The sequence below is a fragment of the Pistacia vera genome, unplaced genomic scaffold (genome assembly GCF_008641045.1).
Source record: "Pistacia vera cultivar Batoury unplaced genomic scaffold, PisVer_v2 Contig72, whole genome shotgun sequence".
In the NCBI taxonomy this organism is placed as follows: Eukaryota; Viridiplantae; Streptophyta; class Magnoliopsida; order Sapindales; family Anacardiaceae; genus Pistacia; species Pistacia vera.
In genome coordinates this window covers 238,845-252,409 of record NW_022196579.1, presented here as the reverse complement: position 1 = coordinate 252,409, position 13,565 = coordinate 238,845, and the positions used below count along the sequence as shown (strand labels likewise).

Genomic DNA, 13,565 nt, shown 5'->3' with positions numbered 1-13,565 from the left:
GGATTTCAAGCAACCCAAATTCTACCATTAAGGCAGCACACATAGTTATGGATAACATCCCATCCCCCAAATGTCAAGGACTTAGTAACCTCAAAATTTGGTTCACGAACTCTAGTTTCCAAAATACCACAAATTGCAATTTTATTGGAAGAGATTAGATGTCTAACCTCTTTTTGTTTCAAAGGGGAATTAAGACCCCTTACATTCCACGAAGCAAGCTTAATCATGGGACGGCTGGGCGCTAGGAACTTCCCTCGCCTTCTTGGCTAATCTCCTCCTTTGGCTTTTAGAAAGACTTATGTTCCCCTCCTTAAGACCTTCCTTTTCATCTACTCGAATCAAATTTCCGAATCTCACAATAGCTAGTGAAGTAGACCCCATTTCACACCCCTCATTGTTTTCCACCAAGGGAACCCTAGGTGGGGTTACTTCTCTACCGTTGTCACCAGCACTCAGAGCATTCAACCTTTTGCTTACTTCCAATCTCCTCTCTTCTATGTTAGGAATACTTACCCCATATTCATTCCCCTTAACACACTTACCCCAATCATCACGCGCACCTCGATTATTGCCCCTGTTAAGATCAGCCCCCCTAGGAACATTTACCCCACTCATTTCATCCTTATCTTTTCCAAACCTATCTTCGACATTCTCACTACCCTCTTCGCCATCTAGTTCCCAATTATCCAGCCTATTGCCTGAACTAAGAACCACAAATTGATTAGTGGAGGGTTTTGTTTTACTAACCATGACTCTCGACTTATTAATAGGCTGCTCTTTTTTGCGGCTAGAGCTCTTGCCCACATTCTCCGCTTGCACAACTACGTCCTTTAACACATTCTCCTTCCTCTTAGTCACCATTCGCCATACTTGAGTAAGTGACATTCCTTCAAATTAAGCCCGAAAGTTCTACACAAAGAAAAGGCCCTCGATTTCCAAGAATACTCCACCCCTATGTTTACACAATCACCATTCAGGAGGCCTAGTTCCACTGAATTCGGGAATGAAGAAGCTGTGTCAATCTCAACACAAACTCTTGCATACTCCAATCTATCCCCCGTATCCATGATATTATCCATGTAGAGAGGTTTCCCAATAGCGCTCGCAACATAGCTCAACCCTTTAGCAGTCCAAAACTCTAATGGAACTCCATTAAATTTGACCCAAATGGACACACTACTAATGCCTTCACTTGCCATTTTTAAATTCGGACGCCATTTTTTGAAGAAAAGGGGTTGCCCCTCAATATGCCAAAGGCCCCCTTCCAAGGCCTCATCCTTGGAGCTCTCATTATCAAATTTCAGAATAAAGCCGCCAACCCTATTTGAGACAACACCAACTTGGCCGAAGCACTTCCAATTCCTATCAATAAAACCCTTCACAATAGAGAATGGCAACCTTCTACCGAGGAAGAAACCAATAAGACAATTTCCCTATTTGTCCCTCCCTAAATCAGCAACCTCTTTAGGAGGTATAACCCTTATCCTCCTCCAATCATTAAGGATTTTCGGTGCAAAATATTCCATTGGAGCACTGGATTTCGAAACAAAAAGTTTTCTCCAAGATGCAATACCAACAGGCCTTAATTCCCCATCCACCTTTTCCCCCATAGTCCCACCTCCACTCACCGCTTTCTCGCCATGCATCATAATTGGAGGCACCTTTGAATCAACCAGCTCATTCCCATCACACATTTCCACACCAACCTTATCAATCTCTTTTCCACCCACAACTTGCTGCTTCTTAAAAACCCAACCAGAACTCGTTGCCTCACTTGTATTAAAAGAATTCACAAGAAAAGGATCGTTGGGAGGCAAAGTATGGCTTTGGGAAGGTTTGGGAAGTGGAGGGAAAAATTGTTTTTTGGTGATGTGGCAGGGCTGGTGATGTGGCAGGCTGACGTGGCATCTTGGGCAACGTGGCAAGATGAGTCAATATGAGATTGATGAGGTGGAGGGGAGAGATGGATGATTGGTTGGTGAGTTGTCATAATTTGAAGTCAAAGAGATAAGAGATAAGGAAATCAAAGGGGAACCAATGAAAAACAAGTGACATGGCAAAAAACTTATGGAACAGCCTATTAACCGGTCCAAAGAGATGTGGATAAGAAAAAAATCTCAAAAATCTAAATGAGCCAATGAGAGAGAAGGTACCAATGGATAGCAATTGGATGGATTCAAGCTATCTCGCTCAATTAGTGAACAACAACCAAAAATGGCAGACAACTCCAGCCAAAATAGCAAAGCTCCAGCCAAAGAAGCACCCACACTTCGGTGACCAGCAAGAATCTGACAGCAAGAAAATTTTTTGGTAGTAAAAAGAAAAGGATAAGTAAACAAGTCTCCTTGTGTAAGTAAAAAGAAAAGGATAAGTAAATGGCCAACACATGAAGCCTTGACCTCCCTAATAGAAATGGTTGCACCTCCGAGGAGGCTCTAATATTAACCTTAGTGGATCAAGAATAGGAATTCACTAGGCAACCAAATAATTCAAAGATTTTATACTCAATCATCCAATACATTCTAATATCAAGCATTGAAGATATTCTTCATGGATAAAAACCTATATATCAAGCTAACATACCCTTTAAGCTTTCGTAGCAACTAAATATACAAAAAATAGTTCAACAACTGTATGCCATAGTGATAACAAAATGTTCACCATTATACTATGTAGTAACAAATAGGGTTATTAACGAAGCTGATTTTAATCAAAGTAATTCTTCATGGATAAAAACCTATATATCAAGCTGACATACCCTTTAAGCTTTCGTAGCAACTAAATATACAAAAAATAGTTCAACAACTGCATGCCATAGTGATAACAAAATGTTCACCATTATACTATGTAGTAACAAATAGGGTTATTAACGAAGCTGATTTCAATCAAAGTAATGAATGAGCAAACTCAACAATGAACTTATACAAATTAATAAGCAATCAACTCAGAGAAGAATTAAAACATGATAAAGCTGAATGAAAAACTGACACAGAGAGATTTACAGTGGTTCGGCTAAGGCAGCCTACATCCACTCTTCAAGGCACACATTAGGGTATTTCATTCATCATAAGAACAAGATTACAGAGAAATTAAAGACAAACAACTACAGGAAGGAACACGCTCGATAAACCTCACACTCCTCATTCTCACACATATTTGTCAAGATTTATACACAAATAGACTCCGTTGATCAATCACCAACTATACAACAAAATTTGATAACCGTTTGATGAATAATGCACTAGAATCTTCCTCCATAATCGAGACCTAGGGTTGAAACAATTAAGAGAGAAGTGAGCTGTGAAGGGGCAAGGTTGTTATAGTGAAATAAGGATCAAGCGTCACGATAGGGCACTTAAGCTAAAAACCAAAATGACATCGCATAGGCTAGTAGAAACAATTCTTCAAAAAAAGTTTTGCCTTCTTTTGACTCCAATGTGGCAATTTGCTAGCCATGTCATCATAATTCTCCACCTTGGCTTATGAATTGACACCCTAAGTGGCCTTGGCAAAACTGGACTATTCTTAAAGTTGGAGTAGGCTCATACAGAGCCTATGCTTGTTTGCAGTTACTGGTTTGGTGAGCATGTTTGCAGGATTAGGTGTTCCTTTTATCTTCTCAATCTTGACTTCTCCCTTTTCAACCATATCTCTGATAAAGTGGAGCCTGACATCGATGTGCTTAGTCCTCTCATGGAAGACATAGTTTTTGGACCAATAGATCATACTCTGACTATCAGTGTTGATCACCACAGTCTTCTATTCCAGCTCCAGTTCATTCACAAAACCCTTGAGCCATATAGCCTCCTTTGTTGCTTCTGTCAGAGCTACATACTCAGATTATGTTGAGGAGAGTGTAACAATATGCTAAAGTTTCGATTTCGAGCTAATCACATTCCCCCATTACGTAAAAAAAAGCTTGAAGTGGACTTTTTTTTTTTTTTTTTTTTTTGGGGTAAATAAGCTTTTATAGAAAGGGAAAAGAATGTACAAAAGGCTTAAAAGTCGGCCAACCTACATCAGGATAAGCCTTGGTTCAAGAGCAAAGGAATGATACTATCTAAGTCTACCCCTAATCTTCTCTTTTTCCCATTCCTCTTGTCGAAGGAATGGAACCAAGCAAAGATTAAAGAATACAATGGATCCCACCTACCACAGGACATGCCCTGGGTTAGGTTCAAAAGTATCAGAGTACAAAACCCATATGCATAAGCATTAACAAGAAGAATTCCATAAACATGGACATTAAAAGGGTAAGGCCCGTTAATGACACAAAGAAAAAGCACTAGATCAACACCCCAAGTCTTTCAATTGCCAAAGTAACCTATTCTTGCACAATCACCCACCGGGATGTCATATAACCAAATCCCCTTACACGAAGTGGACTTTCTTTTGTCAATGTCCCCTGCATAATCAGCATCAACAAACCTTCTAATGCAGTAGTCATCTTCTTTGTTCTTACTGAATACAATGCCCACTGATTTGGATCTCTATAAGTATCTTAGAATCTATTTGAGAGCAGACCAGTGTAGTTTTCCTGGATTGCTCATGAACGTGCTTACTAAGCTCACAAAATATGCTTACTAAGCTCACAAAATATGCTAGATCTGGCATGGTGCAAACCATTAAGTACTTCAAGCTGCCCAGGGCTTTTGCATATGGAATAGTGGACATTTCCTTTTGCTCTTCTTCTGTTTATGGGCACTGATCGTTATAATTTGATGTGTTACCCTAGGGGAGTTTGGACAGCCTTAGCATTCTGCATGTTCAACTTCTGTACCATCTTTTATGCATAGTCTTCTTGAACCAACTTCGAACTTCCCTGCACTCTACCTCTTACAATGGTAATACCAAGGATTTTTTTAGCCTAACCCGACTCCTTCATTTTAAACTTGGTATTAAGGTTTTCTTCAATCGAGTAAGCTTAGTTTTGTCATGACAGCTAACCAATATGTCATCCACATAAAGCAACAAGTAAATATGAGTCAAATCATAGTTTCTTTTAAAATAAAACCAACTATCAAACTGACATCTATTAAAGCCAATTTCAATCATAAAAGAATCAAATTTCTTGTACAACTGTCGTGGTGATTGTTTTAGACCATAAAGTGATTTTTCTTAGAAGACACACTTTACCTGCTGGTCCTGAATATCCCTCTGGTTGTCATCAGAATATTCTCTTCCAAGTCACCATGTAAAAATGTTGTTTTTACATCCAGTCGCTCTAGTTCCAGATTGAACTTTATAGCCAGAGAAATCAGAATTCTGATTGATGCATGCTTTACAACTGGGGAGAATATTTTATTATAATCTGTGCCCTCCACTTGTGTGAATCTTTTTGCAACCAGCCTAGCCTTATACCTAGGTGATTCTTTTGAAGTTAGGCATGTTTTCCTTTTGAAGATCCATTTGCACTTAACCACCCTGCAGTCTTTTGGTTTGTCAACTAAGATCCAGGTATTGTTTTTCATTAAGGAACTAAATTCCTCCTCGATTGCGTTCTTCCATTCTGATTTTTCAGGTCCTAATATAGCTTCCTGAAAGGTTTTAGGCTCATCATTCATCTCTTCTTCTACCTGAAGAGCATAAGCTACTAGATCTACATATCCTAGTGTATTGGGAGGTTTATTGACTCTTCTGGTTCTATCCTAGATAACTGATAGTTTGTCAAATTTGACTCCTGTTCCCCTTGCTCAGTAGGTTCATTTGTATCATGGTTTTCAAGATTCTCCACAATCTCTGCTGCTCCACCTTGATGGTTAGAAACTACATCCTGAATTTCCAACTCTAGGTGATCTAATCCTAAGGCAATGTCAATTGGTTTTCCAGGTTCATTTTCCAATCTAGGAAGGACCTCTTCCCTAAAAACCACATCTCTACTGATTATACATTTCTTAGTTTCTAGATTCCAGAACTTATAACCTTTTACTCCCTCTGGATATCCAAGAAACAGGCACTTAATGGCTCTAGGTTTCAATTTATCTTCCTTTACATGGACATAAGATAGAAACCCAAAAACTCTTAAGTTTTCCAGTTTTATAGGGTGTCCAGTCCATTTTTGTAAAAGACCTTCAAATCTATGGCAGATGAGGGGGTTCTATTGATCAAATACACCATAGTACGTGTAGCTTCTACCTAGAATTTTACAAGAAGTTTAGAGTTTGACAAGATGCTTCTAACTTTGTCTAAGATTGTCCTATTCATTCTTTCACAGAGGTCATTCTATTGTGGGGTATTTTTGACAGTTTTGTGCCTAACAATTCCATGGTTTTTGCAGAAACCATTGAATTCATCATTCACAAACTCACAACCATTATCTGTCCTAAGCCTTTTAAGTTTCTTCCTAGATTGAGTTTCAACCATTGTTTTACATTCTTTAAACCTAAGAAATGCCTCATCTTTGGTCTTGGGGAAGTATATCTAGACATGCCTAGAATAGTCTTCAACAAAGCTGATGAAGTACCTGCAGCCCCTTAGTGAGTTATGTCTAGCCGGTCCCCATACATCTGAGTGAACATACTCAAGTGGTGAGGTTGAGTAATGTTTACCAGATTCAAATTTGACACTGCACATTTTGCTATGGTGTTCACAAAAGGTTAAACTTCCAATCTTGTCCCCTCCTAACAAATTATGCTTGCTCAACTCATCTAACCCTCTTTTACTAACATGTATCAACCTTTGATGCCACAATAAGGTATTGTCTTATGTTACTGGAGACCCAATAGCAGCTATGTCATACTCTGTCCTACCCTTTAACACATAGAGGTCATTTCTCTTTTCACCTTTCATCACTACTAGTGATCTTTTCATCACACTAAGGCTTCCATTTGAGCCCTTGTAACTCAGTCCTATTGAGTCTAAAGTGCCTAGTGATAATAGATTCCTTTTGAGGTCAAGAATATATCGCACATCTGTGAGGGTTTTGGTTAGGCCATTGTCAATGCTTAGTTTAACAGTGCTTATACCCTTAGTGCAACATACTGCACTATTCCTATCATAACTTTCCTACCACTAGAGTTTGAAAAGAACTAAACCACTCCCTATTAGGTGTCATGTGATAGGTACATCCTGTGTCTAAGATCCATTCCTCACTATTTCTGCCTTCAAAGATGACTAACACGTCTGAAATTTCATAACCCTCAGACACAACACCAGCATTGCCTCCCTCTTCCTCCTTTTCATACTTCTTACCGTTTCTCTCAAGACTATCTCTCCTAAGATGACCTCCCTTGTGACAGAAGAAGCATTTCCATTTCCCAGTTTTGGACTTGGATCTATTCCTATTGTCCCCCTTTTTTCTAATTCCTCTTCTCTAATCTACCCCTTACCATGAGACCTTCCCCATCACAGCCTAATTTCATTCTTTTCTCACTATTCTTAGTTATAATGGCTTCTACAACTTCTTCTAATTTTAGAGTTTGCCTACCATATTTTATGGTTTCTACAAAATTAGAGTATGGTTTTGGTAGGGAATTTAGACGAATTATAGCCTGGTCTTCATCATCAATATCTATTGATATGCTTTCTAAATCCTGTATAATTTTCAGAAATTCATCCTTATTGTCTTTTAAAGTTTTTTGCTCATCCATTTTAAATTCAAACAATCTTTGTTTTAAAAATAGTCTATTAGGGATAGCTTTAGATTGATACAGAGTGTCTAACTTGTTCTAGATCTCAGCAACAGCTTTCTCCTTCTTCACTTCTCTAAGGACTTTGTCACCTAGTCCTAAGATCAAAGGACTTTTAGCTTTGTTGAGAACATCCTGCTTCTCAACTTCAGTCATGGTGTCAGGCAATCTAGATTCCCCTTTCAATGCTAATGCTAGTCATTCTTTAATCAGCACAGCTTCCATTTTCATCTTTTAGAGTCCAAAATCATTGTTCCCATAAACTTTTCAAGTTCAAATGTAATAGACATGTTTTTTGTACAAAATTTGTAACGACAAAAACAAAGAAATCAAAGATAACCCTTATTAGGTCTTAAACTAAGCTCTGATACCAATTTGTAGTAACAAATAGGGTTATTAACGAAGCTGATTTCAATCAAAGTAATGAATGAGCAAACTCAACAATCAACTTATACAAATTAATAAGCAATCAACTTAGAGATGAATTAAAACAGGATAAAGCTTAATGAAATTGACACAGAGAGATTTATAGTGGTTCGGCTAAGGCAGTCTACATCCACTCTTCAAGGCACACATTAGGGTATTTCATTCATCATAAGAACAATATTACAAAGAAATTAAAGACAAGCAACTACAGGAAGGAACACACTCGATAAACCTCACACTCCTCCTTCTCACACATATCGGTCTGGATTTATACATAGATAGACTCTGTTGATCAATCACCAACTGTATAGCAAGATTTAATAACCGTTTAATTAATAATGCACTAGAATCTTCTTCCATAACATGTTTGGTATCTTAATCAATTACGTAGTGGCTTCGGATGGGTTGAGTGGATCAAAACAACCTACTTGGTAAGGAAGAGCTTTTGGGAGATTCCTATACCTTCAGATGCTTCTTGGGCTTTGAGGAACATCTTGAAGCTTAGAAGAGAAGCTAGAGAGCACATCAAAGCCATCATTGGAAATGGTCAAGCAACTTATGTTTGACATGATAATTGGCACCTAAGAGACCCTCTCAAGGATAGAAATGGCAGCCGCATTGTGTATGATTCGGAGCTACATCATCTTGCTAAGGTGTATGAGATTTGGGATGGGACAAGGTGGAGATGGCCAACGGCTAATTCGTGGGCTTTGATAGACATGAAAGATTCTATCCACTTTGATCCAAATGAGGGCGAGGACGTAGTCGTTTGGAAGCCTAATGCATCCGATAAGTTCTCTATAAAATCGGCTTGGGAGGTTACTCGTGTGCACCAACACCAAGTGCAGTGGCATCACCTTGTATGGTTCCCAAAAGCCATTCCACGACACTCCATGATCACGTGGATGGCATGTAAGGATCAACATCAAACCAGGGACAAACTAATGAGGTATGGAATAGCTTCTAGCAATGTGTGGTGTTTTTGTAATCATAGGCAAGAAATGATAGATCATCTCTTTTTTGCTAGTCCTTTCACCCAAAGGATTTGGAACCGAATCCTTGAGCTCTTTTCTCTTGGGTATGTCACCCGACCTTGAAACGATTATGTTGAGCACATAGCTAGTAGGTGGAGGAAAAATAAGCTAAAGTACTCTATAGGGAAGCTAAGTTTGGGAGCCACCGTTTACTCTATTTGGAGAGAAAGGAATAGCCAAATTTTTGGTGGGGAATGCAAGGATGCACATACTCTCTACAACTCCATCAAGAATGTAGTGAGGGAGAGAGCTATCGACCTTAGAAAGATCATAAAGAATACCTACAATAGAAGACTTGCCGAGAAATGGGGTCTCCTTAACTCTATTTTTAAAGCATCCCATAGGAGCTAATTATATGGTTTGTTGTAATGTGATGGGTTTTTTTGTTGTGTAAGGGGATTTGGTTATATGACATCCCGGCCGGTGATTGTGCTAGAAGAGGCTACTTTGGCAATTGGAAGACTTAGGGTGTTGATCTAGTGCTTTGTCTTTGTGTCATTAACGGGCCCTACCTTGTTAATGTCCATGTTTATGGAATTCTTCTTGTTAATGCTTATGCATATGGGTTTTGTATTCTAATACTTTTGAACCTAACCGAGGGCATGTCCTGTGGTAGGTGGGATTCATTGTATTCTTTAATCTCTGCTTGGTTCCATTCCTTTGACAAGAGGAATGGGAAAAAGAGAAGATTAGGGATAGACTTAGATAGTATCATTCCTTTGCTCCTAACCCATGGCTTGTCCTGAGGTAGGTTGGCCGACTTTTAGGCCTTTGGTACATTCTTCCCCTTTCTATAAAAGCTTACTTACCCCCACAACCACCCCCAGCCCCACCCCNACAGCTCTTTAATTAACAGATGCTTAGAAAGAAATAGCAGTTTAAGTGATATTGGATATAAAGATGTATATATGCTCCTCTTTGTTCTGTAACATACACTACAGTAATTGACACATTTATCGGCACATGTTATACAAAACAATGTAGTTATACAAAACAATGTAGTTATACAAAACGCCTTGCCGAAACCTTGTCTACAATGAAAAATAAAACTTTCAAACAACATTTTTCGCACACAAAAAAGAGTTAGATATTCAATCTACTCATCAAATGTACCTATCCTTCTCAAGTTTTGACTTCAATTCATCAATCTTAGACCTGAAATTAAAGCATTACATATCCCTTCTGGATAATCAGCATGAAGCATGACTGAGGAGCCACTTATCTATGCAAGGTAAGCACTAAGCAAAACATGTGATGGCAACGAGGCAAACTTCTAACAATCTCTCCAAGCTGAAAATTCTGCACAAACAAAATGAAATCGTTTCAATTGGATAGTGCATTCACAACAGATTATAATCCTAATAATCAACTTGAAATTAAGGGCCAAACCTGAAGGCAAACTAATAATCAACTTGTTGGCTAGAATCGGTTACAATGAATGTCAAAATGGTCATCATCATAAAATCAGTAAGTTTGGATCTAATGTGCTCTAATAGATCAAATAAAAATGAACCGTTAGTTAAATTAACAACCCCAATTACAACAAAATTTAACCCATCTATCTAAATTGTTATAATAATAGGACCCTGATGAACCAAAGTAGGCTCTCAAATAAACCTTAAGCATGTCAATAATTCTGAATCATAAATTGGACGTCCAATAAGTCACCAGTTCATTTGTTTTCTCGAAAGCCTAGCTATTGTTCAAGGCATTTTATTTGATCAAATAAAGTTGAAACAACTGAGATCACACCCTTAACATTAAAACAAACAAAGCAACGATCCAGAAAAATAACAATTGAAGAACTAAAAAACATTACAACAATTTTTAAATAAAAAACTCAACTTGAACAGTAAAACTAGAAAGTCTAGAAGATAAGAAAAGTTATGACTGAACAAAACAAGATCTACATGAAGGAGAATATGGAAATAAAAAACTGAAAGGTGCAAGATTCACATTAAAACACAAAAACAACAACAATAATCAATGAATATAAACTTAGAAAATAACAGTTGCACAGCTGCTAAATTGAGATGTAGAATTCAAAAACACAAAGATTCAAAGATTCAAACAGGAAATGGTGGAAACAAAAACTTAAAAAGGTACTCAATTTGCACAATGAGATGTCAGTATAGAACATAAACGATCAGACACAAATTCTTGTCTACCATTCAGAGCTGAAAGAGTGAAGAGAGAATCGTTTTTGCTACTGGGGTGGGGTAAAAATTATATTTGATATTTCTGCTTTTATATTATTTACAACTTCTCTCTCAGAGCAAAAATCTTAATAAGAAGTTTTTTTACCTGTAAGTTTATCATTCAACAAAGCATAGGTTAAAAAATTGAAATTGAGTTTTGAAAAATTGTAGGGTTCAAATTATTTAGAGTTCGAATTTTAGGGTTTGAAATTCTGGGGGAAAAGGATTTGATATTGGGTTATGTTAATAGTGAAATTTTGGGTTTGAAAAATTTTGAAATTCGAAATTTAAGGTTTTGAAATCTTAAAAAAAAAAAAAAGAATGGATACTGAATGATGCAGTAGATTGTCACCTCATCTGGCACGTAAGAGCATCTCAATATAATCTTATTTTGAAGAGCATTCTTATATAAAAAGAATCTTTATTAATTTTTAAATATAAAGAACACAATTTATTAAATCCAATAGACTCTTAAATTTAATAAAAATACTCTATTTTTAAGAAATAAACTTAATGGGGAGAGAATAATAAATAAAATGCATAGGAATTTGTAGTTTTTAATTAAAATTAGGATACACGAGTGAAATTTGACTCTTTAAATGTGGAGAGTCAAACTCACTCTTAATTTATATTTTAAAGATAAAAAGTTTATTGAACATTATTTTTATAGATAGACTTTTTATAATAAAAGTTTGAAAATATATAAAAGCCCTTTAAAGATGCTCTAAGGTATATTATAATTATACTCTCTTATGTTTCTCTGGGCCGGGCCTTAAAGCTTGGGCCTAGTCCGCCACTGCTGAGCCCGACAGCAAATGGTTGCCAGGTTTGGCGCTGCTCCCTGTTCATAAAATATATAGTAATGGTTTACGGTTTTTTTTTTCAATCTTTTTACAATATTATTAAAACACAATTACAAATGACGGGTCTTAACTTCTTAGGTTTTTTAAATTTTTTACGAAAAATAATTATTTTAAACACACCCAATGATTGTATTTTAACGAAATAATAGGTAAGGTTCATGAAATTGATTCATCTTTTAGAAAACATATATATATATATATACCGAGTAATGAGATCATCAGAGTCACGGTTGCAAATTTGCCAAACTGATGAAGAAAAATCTATGAAGATCAAATTGAGGTCAGACATCCCAAATGGCCTTGAAAACATGTAAGTTCACCAAGAACGTCCGCAACTCTTTCCATGAGGAAGTAATGGTGTGATCAATCTTGGATAATTAAACTACCAAATATCACCACAAATACAGCTACCGTTTGAAAATATATGGTATCTGTAAAATCTCTCACAATGATGTCCCTCTCCCACCACTTACTAATATACTTAAAAGACTCATGACAGTCCCTACAAATCCTCAAATTCTGCAATCCTCAGCCCCCATGGTGGTGATCCACTCATCAACCCAAATGCCAGAGCCAGTTCTCACTATGATACCAAAGCCTCTTTTTCTTTTCTTCAACATTGTGCAACGTCTCATTCCAAATTGGCATATATCCTAACTTCTCACACTCTTCCATCACTCCTAGCTTCGCATAAATCTCTTTAACTCTCTCATGGCTTCTATCACCCGCCAAGAACACATGAACTTTCCTTTCACTTCAATCCCACTCCTACCCTTCCTTCTCACTCTCGGCCTTTCATTGTCTTCCTCACTTCTGCGACTCATCCCACGCCTGCACTCGATAACACATTAGCTGCCATTAGATAAGCCGAGTCATCAAAGGGTCTATTTGTAATAACCTCTGTGCCATTTTCAAGCCATGTCAGCTGCTCCATGTGCAGCACAACAAGATAACAATGCCTTCCACATACTACATCAGGTTCAAATGGCATTGCCATTGCAATCCTCTCTGCATCCTCCAATCTTCAGCTCTTCCACTGCAATATAAGCAGGTGTAGTGTTCTAACGCCGGTTCTAAACCATACTCAACTCTCATTCTCCCATCCATTTCTCACTCTCAAAATCCAAACCGCATAAACTAAAAGCCGTTAAAACCGCCAAAAAAACTATATTCATCCGGACAAAACCTCTGTCTCAATAAATGAAAAAAGCTCAAGTACTGAATTTTTATCTCCTTGTTGTGCATAACCAGCCATCATAGCATTCCACGCAATGATATTAATTCACCAAATTCTCATTAAAAACCCTCTTGCTTCAAACACAAGCCCAGCTTTTCCGTATCCATCAATCAAAGTGGTTCCCACAACAAATCCTTGTCTAAACCCGCAACAACAGCATGGCCATGAAACACCCTGCA

General features: G+C 37.5%; 1 protein-coding gene across 1 annotated transcript; it reads right to left on the bottom strand.

Moving 5' to 3' along the window:
- Positions 1-219: 219 nt before the first annotated feature.
- LOC116114685 lies at positions 220-1,199 on the bottom strand. The gene is made up of 2 exons (XM_031400820.1): positions 971-1,199; positions 220-887 (listed from the first exon to the last, which is right to left on the bottom strand). Exons 1-2 carry the CDS (start codon positions 1,197-1,199, stop codon positions 220-222), a joined length of 897 nt encoding a protein of 298 aa, XP_031256680.1.
- Positions 1,200-13,565: the final 12,366 nt, after the last annotated feature.

Excerpts from the sequence above, each read along its gene's own strand:
- LOC116114685 (XM_031400820.1), bottom strand. The coding sequence starts at position 1,199 with ATGGCAAGTGAAGGCATTAGTAGTGTGTCCATTTGGGTCAAATTTAAT. Across the intron at positions 888-970 it reads GGAACTAGGCCTCCTGAATG|GAATGTCACTTACTCAAGTA; the intron begins GTGATTGTGTAA and ends CTTAATTTGAAG.